The following is a 17,548-nucleotide window of genomic DNA, read 5'->3' on the forward strand; positions in this document are numbered from 1 at the left end:
GAGGAAAGGATTCATTGAGTGTTTAGGCTTCTCTTACACCTTATATAAGGTATAAGAAAGAAAATTTTTCCAGGCCCTGTTAATAACTGCCTGAAATGATTCCCAATTTCCACATAGACTCTTTTGTAAGTTTCTTTAAAATTTGTATTCAGTTTCATTCTTCCCAGAATAAATAAATACAAGCAAAACAAACATAAAATCAGCAACATTTAAAAAAAAACCTCTAGGCGAATTATTTCATTGCTATCTTAGTAGACTAGATGGGGAGATAAAGGGAAGGTTATTATAATTATGATACTCTAGAAATAATATTAATAACAACATTTAAATATGTTTACTATGTGCCAACCATTATTTTAATAATTTTACATTAACATTAAATAAATGTTAATTTATTTAATTCTTGAAACAATGCTATGAATTTTGGAATGTAGAATACTTGAACTCTATCCAAAGGCAGTAACAAAATATACTCTAGCAAATTTCTCTTTATCAAACACCTGTCTTGCGTTTGAATAGTCATGTATGTCCTTGGGTGAGTAAGGAAATATTTCACCCATCTTAAAGATCAGGAAACTGAAGACAGAAAGGCTAAGAAATTTGTTCTCTTAAAGAAATAAATAGTATAGTGAGTGGCATAGCCTGGGCAGTATGATTCCAGAACCTGCATTCTACTACATTCTACTTTTTCTAATTCAATGTCATTCCGCTTTTACTGTTTATTCATAACTGGCTCTGCATATGCAATTTCTAGTTAAAGTTGGTCACTGGTCAAAATGCAAGAAATATTATTAAACGATTATTTTAAAAGAAAAACATCATGTCTATTTCTATTAAGTAGCACCCATGAGGAAAAGACACAGGCTTTGTATTGTTTTATTTTTAGTTGATGCATTAATAAAAACGAACATGGAGAATTTACAGTATTGCAGTCAGTATGCTGGCTATTTTACATGCAATAACTAATTTACCCTTTATTATCACACTATGGAGCAGGTGTTATTATCCTCACTTCAGAAATGGAGAAATTAAAGATCAGTGTGACTGAGTTGCTTACCTAAATGTCAGAAACAAAATTTCAATCCAGATGATATTGCAACTGCTTAATATAAAAAATGTAAAAAGTTTTAAGCCACATGTCGAAAGGAAGAATTGTAAAAATAAGAAGGTTACTGAGGAAGGAAATTTCCATGCTGCAGTAGAATTCAAATATAACACAGCTTTTGAAAATCAACTAACAAAATAAAAGTCAGCTACTGTCTATAACAAGTAGAAAAGAGCATACTACTATTGTTCTTTCCATTATGCCAAAGCAGGAAAGTGCTCATAAAATTAAGTGTCAATAAAGTAAAGAGAAAATTAAACTTTTTTAAAAAGCATAGGCACAATTAACCTGTGAAAATTACTCAGATTGGATGGTAATGAAGCAGACAGCTTAGTGAAATTGAGAATATATCTGATTCACTATAATGGAATTTTCAGTTAGATCAAGTCACATGTTGTATTAGTCATTTTGAGTCAGCACACATATTGATTAGCAAAAAAGGTTACAAAAGCAAATCTTTTCCCCAGGTCAGGGGGGCTGTGATTAAAAAACATGATAGTAGCAAATACGCACCGCACCTGTATGTGAGGAAATGCCATGTAGCTCCCCAGTAGGGCCTCTACTGTCTCCAAACTCAGCTCTGTCTCTAATGCACTATTACCTCTGGGTTCGCCCAGTAAGTTCCAGTTCTCTACCTCCTCGAGAACTAGAAGAAGGAGGCTTCCTTGGTTTTGAAAGAAGAAAAGGAGTTCACAGTAATTGCTCATGCAATAAAGGAATGGAACTATCATTACACTGTGGTGGAGAGGTTGGAGGGTAGTTCACAGAGTGGGACACATGAGGGCAGTACTCCCCATAGGAGCATGGTGGTTTTCAAGGTCTCTACATTGAAGATCATGTGAGCTGGACTTTGATGTCCATTCTACCACCTCTTGTGTGATAATAGACCATAAACCTTCACTTTAAAGTGATAAAGTTTCCTCTTCTGTAAAGTGATTGAATTAGATTAACTCATAAGATTATATATTTGTAAGACCCCCTTGAATTATTACTACCTATATCTTATAGAAACCTGCAATTGTGCCCTTTTAAAACAAGTCTAGAATATATAGACATGTTTCAGTGCTCTTTGCAATTCATTGTTCATACATTTCCATAATGAGAGCCTACTCAGGGCTTTCAAAGGCTTGCATCTGCTGAACCTGCATATTTCTTGGCAAGAGGACATTCATATTCTTTTGATTGCTCAAATTAAATATTGCAAGTTTTAACATATGTTCAGAACATATTACTTGTTCACATTACTTGATTTTTTTCCTGAAAAGTCAGTATCAGTCTATTTTTGTTCTGTGAATTATTTCACCTTTTGCTCTCATCACTTTTATTTTATTTCTTTCCTGAAATTCACTGTTTCACATAAAATATATTGAAAGAGGGTCTGTCATTCACATAAAATGGCACTCAGAATAAAATTGAAAAATATTCTCTGGAACAATAATACTTGCAAAAATCTCGCTATAAAGAATTATTTTCTTTTTGAATTAAACTTTTTAGTAAGTAGAACATAAGCCATTGACAATACTGAAAATTTGGTTCCTCTCTTTTTATTGCCTTTACAGATCTGGATAACGTGGAGGGTATTGCTGTGGACTGGATTGGAAATAACCTTTACTGGACAAACGATGGCTATAGGAAAACCATTAATGTGGCCAGGCTGGAAAAGGCTTCTCAGAGTCGGAAGACTCTCCTAGAGGGAGAAATGTCCCATCCTAGGGGCATTGTGGTGGATCCTGTTAATGGGTATAAAATATTCTTCAGCTTTATATAAGAAAAATATATTAAATTTATTTTTTACATATTTCAGGTAAAAGTTTTATTTAAATTCATGGGTGAATACACACCTGAGTTATCTGATTGGAAAAAAAATACTTATTTAGTGACTTTCTCTTCCAGAAAATATGCTAAATAAACATGTCAAAATATATTGAACTGAAATAAATAAATTAGCTGTATAAAGTATATATTTCCTTGATTTATTCAAACAGGCCCATAATTCTCCATTTTAGACAGCCTGACACCAAGATAAATAATCAATTAAATAAGAGAACCAATCAATTTAACTTTTAAGGGCTATTGAAATTTAATGTATTCAAAAGTAACCAAAGCAAGTATGTGAATTTGTACTAAAGTGGAACCCACACATGGAAAAAAAATAGCCAAGTTTTTTGTACATTCATTGTAGGCCAGACATTTTGTTGACTAGGTTAATATGCTCCTCTTCTGTCATCCTCACAACAATTTTTGGAATTAGTTGCTAACGTCATCATTATTTTACAAAAAAGAAATTGCTAACTGATCTTCAAAAACTCTTCAATTATTAAGGGACTGAGTAGATATTTATTTTATTTCAATTTTTATGAACTAGGTATTTAAACTCTAGTTGCCTATCTCCAAGACTCTACTCATAGCCACTATGCTACTTTTTACTAATCTAGGTTGGTAATCACATAATTGTAGACATAACCATATTTTTCATATAGTGACAGAATTTTATAGCATGTCCTATTTTTTAAGATGGAATATGTTATACAATTCCTGTGAATATATTTTCCTTTATTTTTATTCAGAGCTATGACCTATACACAAACAATACTGTGCATATAGGAATATCAAAGAAGTGTAAAAATTCCTAACAGAATCTCAGATTGAGTAGATTGTATCTTTTACATGTACAGCTTTTATATGTGGTTTTTATCCCCTTCATTGTTTAAAAGCAACATCACAAAATGAGTATTCTTCATAGCTTACTACATGGGTACAAAAAATCCCTACTTGAGTAGGAAGAATGTGACTCCCTTATCAGCTGAAATCACCACTTACTTTTCCTAGAATAATTTGTGTTGAGAATAAAACCAAGGTGCTTTTTCACAGATTGACACCAAAATAGTGAATTTTATTGTATTTCTGTGAGACATGATTATAAGGCAACATCAGTGATTTTATGTGTAGATTCTGCAATTATCTGCTCTATTCCTGGTCTTTTAAATCAAGTCATTTATCAGACCTTTAAAACAAGCCAATATTAATTTTAAAAGAAAAATATTTATTCCATACTGTCTAATTCCCCTTTAAGCAAGGTATTTTAAATGTGTCTTAAAACAGTGTCTACTTTCTCAGTATTCTGTTAGACAAAAATATTTTCTGGTAGGGTTACAGGGTCTTTGTGGTACTCAGGAAGATGACACAAATAAGGAGATTGTAGAATCGTATGATTTTGAAGGACATTCAGAGACTGCTAATTCCATCTTTCTCTTCAAATTCAGGAATAACTTTTAATATTTCCCTAGTAGGAAGGCATTCAACTTATATTTGAAACCTATAGAATTGACATAGTTTATAGTATTTGGGGGAAGTTCTGAGTGATATGACATTTTCTTTTTATTAAGGTGGTATCTCCATCTCTACAAATAATAACTGTAATATTTCTTCTATCCTACAGATTTTCAAATAGAATACTATTCTTGTGCACTGACCTATAAAACCGATACACATGTGCATGAATATATGTGTGTGTGTGCATATCTTTTTCCCTTCTCAATATACCAGAGCAGAGCTCTGCATCAGGTATATAGTGGTTAAAAAAAAATAGGCATAACCTTAACCCTCATGAAGCATCTTGTGTCATCTGCAAGGTTAGGAGTGGGGTATAGAATAATAAATTAGTATTGAATGAGCAGCTAATACAATTTCTGTGGAAGAAAGAGATGAAGGAAAACGAAAAGGTTAACATGATGGGAACTAGTGATAGAAACCTATTTAAATAGATTTGCTGAAAGGCCTCTTTAAGGAGGCATCGTGCAAGCTGCAACTAAGCTGTAGAGAATGAATCAGCCATGGAAAGTAAGGGAAAGTGTATGTTACATCAAGAGAATGGTACATTTGAAGATCGTAAGTTGGGCAGAGGTTGAGTGTCAGAGAAACTATGTGAAAACAATGGGGTTGGAATGCAGTTCTTTTCAACGGGGAAAAGAACTGAGATGCAATTGGAAAGAAAAGCAGGCCCTTGTCCACTGTAATAAGAGCTTTGTACTTCGTCTTCAGTGCAGGGGTAAAATAGAAAAGTAATATAAGCATACTTCTATCAAAATACTAATGTTACTATTCTGTGAATAATGGATAGGAAGAAAGTAGAAATAGACATGGAACTATTTGAATTTAATCATCCAAAAAGTTGTTTGATTTGAATATAGTTCTTTAAAATATTTATTATGTGTTTTATTTTGATCTTTATTGTATGTTTGACAATTTTTTAAATGAGGAAGAAACTTTAGTTAAGAAATTATATTTAAAATAGTGTAATATAACTTTAAGCAAAACATTTCAATAAAATGATTTATTTACATTTCTTCTACCATAATACCTACATACAGCTGTACACAGAAGGAGAAAATCTGTGATTGCCTGTTAACAAAACTATGATGCATTTCAGAAATGAACTTTATTGAAAGCTTCATAACCAATTATAGGGTCAGTAAATAATTCATTTTTTATTAAATTATATTTTTATTAACTACCATACAGATCAATAGAAATCAGTAAGATGATAATTGTCCTCAGGACACACATGCACAAAATTACCTAAAAATAAATTATATATATATATATATATATATATATATATATATATATTAGAAATCATTGACATTTTAATACATAATAAAGCTTTGTGGATGAATAGCTTTCCCAACTTTATAAGGTAGGTCCCAGGGGTTTGGGGTGCACAGTCATAAGGTTAGTCACTGTTCTGGAGGGACAGTAATAGTAATTGTTTGCAAGGGTGTCAAACTCATTTTCACCTGGGGCCACATCAGCCTGGCAGTTGCCGTCAAAAGGCTCAATGTAATTTTAGGACTGTATGAATGTACCTACTCCTTAACAGTTAAGTGAGAGCTCGGCGCTGGCATCGGGTAGAAACAAGGTGGAGGGCTGGATTCAGCCTGTAGGCCTGGGGTTTGCCACCTGCGGTTTAGAGGAAGCAAAGTCAGTGGCAGTTCTGAGGTGAGATGACTTCCTTAAAGCTAGAGCAGAGGGTATGTGAAGGAACACAGGAGGAGATGAAACCAGAACTAAGCAAAAATCTTCAATGTTATGATTAAAAGTTTGGATTTCTTTTGCTGACAAAAGAATAATTGAAGGGTTTTGAAGATAAAACTCACAGATTTCCATTCATGACTTAGGAAGACAAGTGTAGCTGTGTGACAGGTATGTGGTAACCATCCCATTAAGAGTTCCCTTTGAAAAGGGATGAAAGGCCAACTGTAGCATTTGGGATAGGAATGGAAAGGTGAGGACTGAGACCGAAAGAANATAGGGTCAGTGAATAATTCATTTTCTATTAAATTATATTTTTATTAACTACCATACAGATCAATAGAAATCAGTAAGATGATAATTGTCCTCAGGACACACATGCACAAAATTACCTAAAAAATAAATTTTATATATATATATATAAAACTATATATATATATGTACATATATACATATACATACATATTAGAAATCATTGACATTTTAATACATAATAAAGCTTTGTGGATGAATAGATTTCCCAACTTTATAAGGTAGGTCCCAGGGGTTTGGGGTGCACAGTCATAAGGTTAGTCACTGTTCTGAAGGGACAGTAATAGTAATTGTTTGCAAGGGTGTCAAACTCACTTTCACCGGGGGCTACATCTACCTTGCAGTTGCCATCAAAAGGCTCAATGTAATTTTAGGACTGTATGAATGTACCTACTCCTTAACAGTTAAGTGAGAGCTCGGCGCTGCCATGGGGTAGAAACAAGGTGGAGGGCTGGATTCAGCCTGCCGGCCTGGGGTTTGCCACCTGCGGTTTAGAGGAAGCAAAGTCAGTGGCAGTTCTGAGGTGAGATAACTTCCTTAAAGCTAGAGCAGAGGGTATGTGAAGGAACACAGTAGGAGATGAAACCAGAACTAAGCAAAAATCTTCAATGTTATGATTAAAAGTTTGAATTTCTTTTGCTGACAAAAGAATAATTGAAGGGTTTTGAAGATAAAACTCACAGATTTCCATTCATGACTTAGGAAGACAAGTGTAGCTGTGTGACAGGTATGTGGTAACCATCCCATTAAGAGTTCCCTTTGAAAAGGGATGAAAGGCCAACTGTAGCATTTGGGATAGGAATGGAAAGGTGAGGACTGAGACCGAAAGAATAGGATTGTAGTCTCCAACAGTTATAGAAATGGGGATAAAGCTGGAGGAGAAATCAGTTGGCATGACAGTATTCCTGAGCTGACCAGTGCAGATGAACTTCCTCCTCGTAATGATTCCACATTTCATTATTTGTATCAATAACTTAGAAACCTACAGTACCAGTTCTCACTTCTCAAAATAGTATCTATACGATCTATGTCCGAAGCTGAGTGCATATTTCCCCCTCAAAAGAAAATCTAGTGCACAGGTGGAAAACACAAGGCCCGAGCTGAACCCGGCCCTCCACCTTGTTTTATCTGGCCCAGCACCTTGTTTCTACCAGGTGGCAGCACCAAGCTCTCGCTTAACTATAAAGTGGTAGTTACAGTTATATTATACAGTCCTAAAATTACATCTGGCCTTTTGAAGGCAACCTCGAGGCTGGTGTGGCCCCCACTGAAAATGAGTTTGACTCCCCTGGTCAGTGCATCTATATCTCAGTTAATAATTAACACCCACATATTATGTCAATAACCAAATCAATTTTTCAACAGTAGAATGTGTTTCACTTCTATGACAGAGAAGTTATTAATGATGTAAATATTTCTAGAATTGACCAGCAGATAATACAATTTAATTTTGGGATATGGTTAATGTCAACAAAGTCAAACTTAGTGTTACAGGGTAAAAATATGAAGAAGAAAGAATCCTTGCCTTTAATTATTTTGGTGTTCAACTGGATGCTCAGATATGCAGAACTATTAAATGCAATGCAAGGCATAAATTCAATAAATACTGTAAGATAACCAAAATAGTTACTGAAGGATGAAGGAAAGAGTCTATTTTGATGGAGAAGCTAAGGATAATCTATAAAAATTTTTATTTGAACAGGCTATAGAAATTAGAAAAATATTTTTCTTTCCTTATTAGCATAAGGTCAGGTAAATTGGATTTGATGGCTACCCAAATTCTACCTATAAAATATTTATATTTGTTCCTATTTATTTTATAGTTTATATTTTCTATTTTAAAGAATTTTCAAGTTTGATATTGATGATAAGGCTTTACAATATAACTTTTCTCAGATAACAAAGTGGGTAGATGATAAAATACAGGCTCTGTCAGATTGTCATCTCTTATTTCAATGTTTCTTTTTTATTTTGTTTGAATAAAATAATCTCAGTAATACACCATATCGCAAAATTGTTATTTAAGTATAGAACAGTACAAAGTGTGTTTAGAATATCCAGAATTATTCCTCATGTGCACATGCATTTGTGATTTGAGTTAGAGACAATCAAACAAACAAGCAAACAAACAAAAAAGTTGCTTTGTTCAAAAGAAAACTGGAGGGAAAGAAAATTGCAACTTTTAGCAAGTTATAAATTAGCAACAAGAATAAAAGTACATTGATTTACTGTATTTAAGATTCTAGGAAAGTATCAACAGGGAGAAAAAAGTTTCATGTTTCCCTTGTACATAGTTGATTTATGTAATTTAAGTTGAGTAGTTATACCTAATTAGTATAGTATTAAAATAAAGAGAATGACTCTTCTGTTTATTCCTAATTTGTCCCAATTAAAAAAGAAAAACACTTGAAGAATACACAGGGTACAAGATAAGTGTATTATTATGTTTATTTCTCGGATTAAAATGTATTTTGACTTAATAAAATTCACCAGTTTCAATATACTTCCTCAGGTCTAAACGGTATATCGACATAATTGCAGACTGTTAAGAAAAGCTTTTTTAAAAGCTTTGTTGGCATGAAGTTATAGGTGGTGTTTCAGCCTCAGTTTTCCCAGATCCGCCTGTTTAGAGCACTGTAGGATTATTAGTCATGGATACAGATTTATCTGAGATTACCTCAGACATTCTTCAGGGTCCACAGAATACGGAGGCAGAAAATCTAATAACGGCATTTATTTCTAGAGTAAGCAACTTAGGAAAGCTTCAGCACTTTATAAAGTTGTTTATGAGGTTACTGAATTAAAACCTACACTTTAATTAATAACTCAGGCATTTTCACATGACCCCAAAATGATGTAAATGGAGGATCTTATTCTCATTCATGAGGGAATTGAAGCATTAGCTCAAGGCCTCCTCTCCCACTGTATAGCTTACACAAAATGATTTGTTATTAAAGGCAGATGCCTTTGTTTGAGATAGAAATTAAAGCTCAAAATCTTACGGTCAGTAAACCCACTATTAATAAACTCTTGTACAGCTAAATCATCTTCTGTGAGTTTTGACATAATAATAAGCAGGAATAAAGCATAGGTTATTTGCATCGGGATGACAAATTAGACCTGGCCAAAAAAAGGTAGTATGATCATACCTTTCAGATCAAAGGCAATCCAATTGCCTGTCTTTTCAAAAAAATTTTAAATTTAATTATTGTTCAAGTACAGTTTTCCATTCCCCACTCCCTGTCTTAAAAAAAATAATTTATCTGAGATTAAATAAAGTCAATTTGATCATTAACTGGTTGTTCTATGAATTTTCATGTTAGTCAACCTGCTTTTAAATTACATAATTAGTTATACGTTTTATGAAGTGAACAATTTTTAAAAATACTCAGTAATACCTCAAAAATATTCTAAACTTGGTATCAGTGACAAAGAAATATTTGGCATTTACTGTTAGTTTAATTAATCCCTGAGGCCAGTAAGTGGAGTAGTGGATTTTCTGCACCATGTCCAAACAAACTGGCTCCACTGAACACATCTTTACTTCCTTTGGTACCTGAGAGCTGCATCCTCCCATTGGCAGATGTGCATTTAGATAGGAGGACATCCAAATGTAACTAGATTCTGTGAAGGTGCCACATCGAAGGAAGTGTCTCTCTATACAGTGGCTGGTTGAAATAACATGTGTGTGCTCTTGTTTGTAATGTCTTAGTTGGATGTATTGGACAGACTGGGAGGAAGATGAAATAGATGACAGCGTGGGAAGGATCGAGAAGGCCTGGATGGATGGCTTCAATCGGCAGATTTTTGTGACTTCGAAGATGCTGTGGCCAAATGGTTTAACTCTGGACTTTCATACCAACACCTTATACTGGTGTGATGCTTATTATGATCATATTGAAAAAGTGTTTTTGAATGGAACTCACAGGAAGGTAAAAGACAAATGCTGCTGGTTTTAATCCACAGGCTTCTTTTTTCATGGAGTGTTGTTGTGTTGTGTTAAGAATACTTTTAAGTTTATCTGTACCCTTCTGAGGTGGCTGCCAGTAGTCTCTGTAGGAGGCTAAGCATTAAGTGGTGCAGCTGGCACTGTGCTTTGGAGAATGAGCCCAGCTCATGGTGATGTGTCAGCATTCATGAGATTTTTCTGAAGCAGTTCTTAGGATATTAGAGTTGTTTTAAAATGCAGCTTTTTCTGCGTGAGTGATGAGTTTTCTATGACCAAGAAACCCAGTTCTTTTCAAATATCTTTAAAATTTTGGCTGAAATTTAGCCTATATATTATGAAAAATTAATTATAATGCATCTATTTGAATAAAGAAATTCATGACTTTGAAATTGAATCATAAGAATAAACTGAGCTTTGAGCTTGTTGATATGAATCCACTTCTTCTTGCTTCTCTTGATAGAGTTATTGTGAAATGATTCTGAAAGTCTGGGTTAAATTAGGCATGTAGTTGACTGTGTGACAGCCAGCGTTGGAAAAGCACCACCTCTATATTTTGTATTATAATTACCTAAGCATGTAGGACATTATGGAATAACTTTGACTATTTAGTTAAATAATGAAAAAGTGAAATATTCCAAATTACCAAAGTGCTTTCTTTGATAGTGCACTTTCTTCTTCTTCTTCTTGTTTTTGTTTTTGGAAAGAAAAACTTCACAATTGACTAAGCCTATTCTTTATGAATTATGCTTAAGAAATAAATAGTATACTAGTCAGTTAAGATTATTTCATTCACTGATTCACTCTAATAATGCTTTAAATATTTTTTTTCCAAATGAGTAAAATTTACTGGCATTTAACCTTATGTCACAAAGTTCACAGATGCTAAACAAACACCTATGATTCCTTTGAAGATGTTGACATGTACACAGTATAGATATTTTAATGGCCAGCGCATTTTAGCTGTCATGGAGGTGAGGAAAAAAAAGAGAAACTGTCTCATTTATTCAATATATAAAAATTTGTTTTGAAGAAACCAGATGAAAGGAGAAAAATTAAATTGCTAACCCCACATTATTTGAATAACTTCCTCAGTTCTCTAATATTAAATAGAGTGAGCACAAAATGCTTTTTTTATATTGTATACAATCCTTTTCATACATGGTGAAAAGTATTATCATTATTGCAAGTATTATTCCTTTTTTTCCCCTCTATAACCCTACCTGTGAAACAGGACTCAAAACACAATTGCTCCATTTAAAAACAAAAATATAAAACTGCAATATAAAGAATATACCAAGTAATAAAAACTGAAATTAGCCAGTAAATCTTTTCATTTACTATTAGTACTTTTTTCTATGTTCAAAAGTAAAATCTTTATCTTCCTCCCTATCATCTCCTACTTAATTTGCATTTACTCAATGAAGCAGGAAGCTCCCTTTCACTCCAATGCCTTGATACTATGTTCTATCTTTGACTGTTGGATGAGCAATATGGCAACACAAAAGGAGGAACCCCAAAACAATTGGAATTATCTTCTTGAGGGCAGGCCCTTTGTAGTATAGGCTTTCCCCTGTAAGTGAGTGTTCTAGAAGCCCATCTATATCAGAGTACCAGCTGGCATTGTTGTGAGAGGCTGTGTTAGGCTTCAGTGAAGGTTTTTTGAAGACTCCTTCAATGCATTTGCCCATATCGTGATGGGTGATTTATAAGCACCCTGGCCCACACTGTGCTGAATGTTCAGCAGTCTTTGACCAAAAATGGCATCATCCCTGTGCCCCACCCTCCCTATTCACCTGATCTTGCTCAGAACCAGTAATTTTTGTTTCCCGGGATTTAAAAAAAAGTGCTCAAAGGGAAACGTTTGGCCAACATGGAAGAGGTGAGACAAAAACCAGCAGAAACACTAAAAGACATCAACATTAATGAGGTCAAAAACTGTTGTCAACAATGGAAAAAAGGCTCAGTAGGTGTATTACATTAAATTGAGAGTACTTTGAAGGTGACTGAAGTTTAAACATTTAGTAAGAAATACACAATATTTTTATAAATAAATTCTGGGCTTTATCGGCCCCTTGCCTCAGACATAATAACACTAATTACTCAGATCAATTTCTATCCCAGGATATAAATCTGAAATATTACAAAGAAAAGACACAGGGAAGAATGAAAGCAAATTTATTTTAATGTTAGCATTTCTTAACCATATGTGTAAAGCCAAATATGACAAAGTTCAAATAAATGAACTTTAAATGGCCTCCTTCAAATAAGTTCTACAAAGAGAAGATGCTCACACTGTGAAATCCATTTTGCAAATATACTGAAAGAAAATACTGAATTATGATATTAGGTAGATAGTGATCTACCTAATCTGCTGTACTTATTTGAATACCATATTGTGTATATATTTAGCTGTTTCTGGAGGCGAGTTCTGAATTTTCACAATGTGTTTACATTTTACAGATTGTTTACAGTGGGAAAGAGTTGAACCATCCCTTTGGACTGTCACATCATGGGAATTACGTGTTCTGGACGGATTATATGAATGGTTCCATTTTTCAACTAGATTTGATAACTAATGAGGTGACATTACTGAGGCGGGAAAGACCACCCCTGTTTGGACTTCAGATTTATGACCCACAAAAGCAACAAGGTATTAAAAACCAGATAACATTGCTTCTGAGTTTCACATAAAATAAAATTCACAGTAGTTACAAAAAGTTCTATTTGACAGCCTTGGCTGAAATCTTGTGATAAAAGGTATCTAGCCACACAAAAGTCAATCAAGTCTTCAGAATTTTATATGCATGAAGTTCAAGGTTTTCTCCAAATACTTTCTTTCTGATGTCATTTTCACTGGTCTGTTAAAGAAAAAAATGTTTTCAAAAATTAACTGTCATGAGCAGATAGAAAAGCCTTATTGGGAAAGGAATATTGTAGGAACATATTTAAAATACATTATATAAGAAGATTACATTTTCAACAGTATCTTAGTATATGTTGTCTGATTAGTGTGATATATATTTAAATAACTTTAATTAATTTAAATGGTATAAAAGTAAAATAAACTACCATGATATTCATGTCTTATTGAAATCAGAAATATTCTGTTTTATCTGAGTTATTGTTATTTATGCTACCCACAAATAGCATGACTTAAAACTTAGGTATTAACCAGAGAAAGCCATTTGTAAATTATGTACTAGATATTTTGTTATGAATGTAAAGGCATTGTTCCTTTTATAATAAGGAGACATTTTTTGTGGACATCTCATAAGTATATGGTTTAATACATTTAGGGAGAAAGATTATATCCTGAGTTTTTCAATACACATGTTATCAATAGGAAGTTACCTAGCAACAAGAGTTTTTTGAAGATAGGTCATATTTCAGCTAAAAGAGGGATGTTAAAAGCAAACTGTCTCAATCAAGAATTTCATTTTTTCTACCATATTAAAATTGCCTCATTAGGATACAAATATAATTTCATAAAATCATGAAAGTACACAAAGTGGGAAGTACATGAACTATAATAGCTAATAAAATATAAAATTATCCTTAAAAATAAAAATGAAATTTTTGAGATGGTATAAACTATAGTTGTAAACAAAATAAAACATAGAGCAACAGTTTGCATAGATCATATGGCAATATTTTCTGCTACAGTCACCTCAGTCCTGACAGCCTCCCCCATTGTCACTTGTCTCCACTAAACGGGAGGCAAGATATGAGCAGGAACAGCCCTCCTCACCCCCTGTGGTATCTCGCTGGCAGGGTTGTTGTTCCCTGTGATTCTACACTCATTAGTTTCCTGGATTTTATTTCAACAATCAATATACAATCACATTTTCTATTTTCATTCTCTTTAGAAGTTATTCATCTTGAATGTCATTGCTAAACTCCCTGTAGTCAAATTCCGTGATGTTTTCACAATCTTCACTTTCTTTTAAAAGTCCACCAATTAAAAGCGACACATGGGATGATAAATGCCCCAGCTTACTCTAAAATGGACTCCGGTTTAAATCTGTATCCTGACAAATTTCCCTTAAAGTTTGGACACATCGTAAAAGTTTAAGAAAGAGAACAAATGCTTTCTCCATAAAATTTCTGTGAAGGATAAATATTTGTTACAAAAAGTAAGACAGAACTGTCCTTGTATTTTAAATTAATAAATTTTCCCTTACTACTTCTCAATCTGAAGGCATATATCTTTAAAGTTCCTTGTATATAAACACTTTAAATAAATATTCAAAAGAGTGAGGTGTCACAATTATGTACAGTAAGTGCACAACTCTGATAATAGTATGAGGATTGTATTCCAACAGTCCTGAGGTATCTCAGACAGCATCATTGACCTATAATTGCTTAGGGCTATTGTTTGGATGGACAGCGATTTTTAAAAATTTGTAATTAAAAGGATACTAAAATGAGAATTTATCCCTGATTATTAAACTCTTTATACAATTTCTACTGTAGAATCATTATGCACTGTCTTACTGACAGAATGTGTTTGGCTAAATTGATTGGCTGCTTTCCATTAATTTAGGTGAAATAATCAGTTTGAGTTTTCTGGGCAGTCTTCATGGCTAAGGAAGTGCTCAAATCTTTTGAATCGATGATACAGTATGGAAATGATGCCTGATCAACATCTCTTACTCAGTCAATAGACATTGAAATAGATGACCCACTTAGGATTTAAATTTTCATTATATTTTACTACATTCATCAAAATAGCTAGATTATGAAGCAAAAGACAGTCATATGTTTAAATACGGATGTGTTATCTTACCATGTTATAATTTTCTCTCAGTGTTTCTCATTGCATCTTTGGAACATCAGATATTAATAAATAATTAGAAATATAATTAGTGGCACATAAACTTTGGGTATATGCTATCATGTTAACTGTTTTTTCTAAGGATAAATAGTTGCAATTGAATAGAAAACAAAATTCTTAAGTAGTATATATCACTGTTCTTGGAATAGAATAAGGTATCCTCTTATAACCTTGTACTTTTTCTTTCTCTTTCTTTATGAGAGATAAGAGTATATGACATCATTTGTATGCGTAATACATATAGACTACACTTATTATAATGAAAAGATATACTTGTGTATCTTAGGCTACTTCCTTTGATCTTTGAGCACGTGATGATTGATAATCTATAGGGACAAGTTAAACATTGCAATATTTGTTGCACGTAGAAACACTTCAAATCTTTTTAATTCATTTCTTAACAATCTCTGTGAAGCACTTCTAACTCCTGAGGTTCACAGTGTAATAACCTAGCATGTCACTTTAATCACAGTGCTGGCACTCACTCTTTAACTGCCAATACAGTTTTAATGATTGTATTATTTTATTGTATGTATCTGAGTAATTAAAAGCTCTTTATATTCCATGTTTGAGTAATATCTTCTGATAGTATCAAAATGCTATTTATTGATACATCTAAAAAATGCAACACTGTGTAAAATGACTCTGGCACCTAGAATAGCCACTGGGGTTGCTAGTGTTGTGGAGCTCTTTGCACCTATTCTACACATATGTACCTTAAGAAAATATGTAAGTTTCTCCTTACTTGTCCGACTTACAGAAATAATGGCATCAAAATGATGATTACCTAAATTTGATTTACTCTTACCTACATCTTTAAAAACAGAATCTCCAGCCTCTTCAAAATTTTCCCTCAGTTGCAGCTGAATCTCCAAGGGCGTCTCCTGTATGAGCATGGACATGGATTCCCCCCAGTGCCTGCTTGGCAATGTCTGTGCACACCTCATCAGTGTCTCTGCTGTTTAGGCTACTGGGACAACACTTTTCCCCAAGTGTTGTGCAGTCTCCTGACACCAGCAAGGCCATGCGTCTCCTTTTCAAGGCTTCACTGATAGCCAGTGTTCCTAGGAATCCTCACTGCACTGGCATGCAATGCATTCATTGCTCTGGAGTGAACAATGCCTTTCCCCTCCACAAGCTTGTTTGCTTTGTGTTCACTTGAGATCCAAAGCCACATTCTAAGTGCAGGTGGTCTACTTGCACTTAGGTCTACTTTCTAAAAAACTCAGACTTCCTAACCTGGGAAACTCTCCTAGACAGATGCCATCCCTTTTCTCTATTTTCCCTCTCCCTGCAGCCCAGCTGCACATAGATCTCTGCCTCCTACCACCAACATGAAAAGCCCTCTCAGCTACTAGCACATCGTATATTTTTAAACATTTCTGAATTTCAGCAGAAGTCCTGAGGACTTCAATTAACTAACAAATTAATTAATTAATTACATAGTAATGAATATGTAATATATATATATGTAGATGTTTATGCCTATACACGTCTCCTAGAAATCACGGGCTAACCTTGGGTGGAATCGGAGCTCTCTGACACATGTCATGGACCCCCCTGCAGGTGACAACATGTGTCGAGTAAACAACGGGGGCTGCAGCACGCTGTGCTTGGCCATTCCGGGAGGCCGGGTATGTGCTTGTGCCAATAATCAACTTTTAGATGAAAACGGAACAACTTGCACATGTAAGTGTCCCTTCTTGTCACACTCATTATTTTTATGTCTTTTCGAAGACCAGACGTAGATGAAACCAAAGGGATTAAAATCAAACTTGGAAAAAGAAACACAGGTAAGTACTTAGGTATGATTCCTTTTAGACTACAGATGATTAATTTCTAATGTACCGATGAAGAATGATAGTTGTGATGTTTTGCAGAGTATCCTGCCATGGCTGCATATAGTTTAGCAAAAGAATAGAAGTAATTAAATGTCACAGAAGACAGTATTTTATGAAATATGTAGGGAACCTTGACATCAGTAGTTTAACTAAAAATGTGTAGTTGGTTGTTGGTTATAGCGATGATAGGTTGACGCATAACATAGATCTCAAATTTCTTTAAATAGCTTTGTAAACTAAATCATATAGATTTGCTGGTAAAGGGCAAGGAAGGAGGTAAAAAAAGAGACTTTTGTGGAATGTCTAGGCTTTATCAAAATATTGAGTTAACTGGATTGATTGAACTGGATTAAAGCAACTGTTAACTTTTGCTGACCTTCCTCAGTTTACTCATTTTGTTAATCAAATGTGACCCTTTTTGAAATTTGTCCTTTCTACATATATATCACGTCCCTTAAGAACAACAGGAGTCACAA

General features: G+C 33.9%; 1 protein-coding gene across 1 annotated transcript in view; it reads left to right on the forward strand.

The window, feature by feature from the left end:
- The window catches only part of LRP1B (LDL receptor related protein 1B), a gene marked incomplete at its 3' end in the record, with an annotated part of 1,343,287 nt that overhangs the window by 744,724 nt on the left and 581,015 nt on the right, over positions 1 to 17,548 (forward strand). Inside the window, exons 12-15 of the mRNA XM_037064526.1 lie at positions 2,665 to 2,845; positions 10,161 to 10,380; positions 12,858 to 13,047; positions 16,798 to 16,920. Of these exons, the coding sequence (XP_036920421.1) occupies positions 2,665 to 2,845; positions 10,161 to 10,380; positions 12,858 to 13,047; positions 16,798 to 16,920 (714 nt within the window). The remainder of the gene's footprint in view (positions 1 to 2,664; positions 2,846 to 10,160; positions 10,381 to 12,857; positions 13,048 to 16,797; positions 16,921 to 17,548) is intronic.

Source organism: Sturnira hondurensis, unplaced genomic scaffold (assembly GCF_014824575.4).
Source record: "Sturnira hondurensis isolate 20B ecotype Veracruz unplaced genomic scaffold, ASM1482457v3 Scaffold0015475, whole genome shotgun sequence".
Classification (NCBI taxonomy): Eukaryota; Metazoa; Chordata; class Mammalia; order Chiroptera; family Phyllostomidae; genus Sturnira; species Sturnira hondurensis.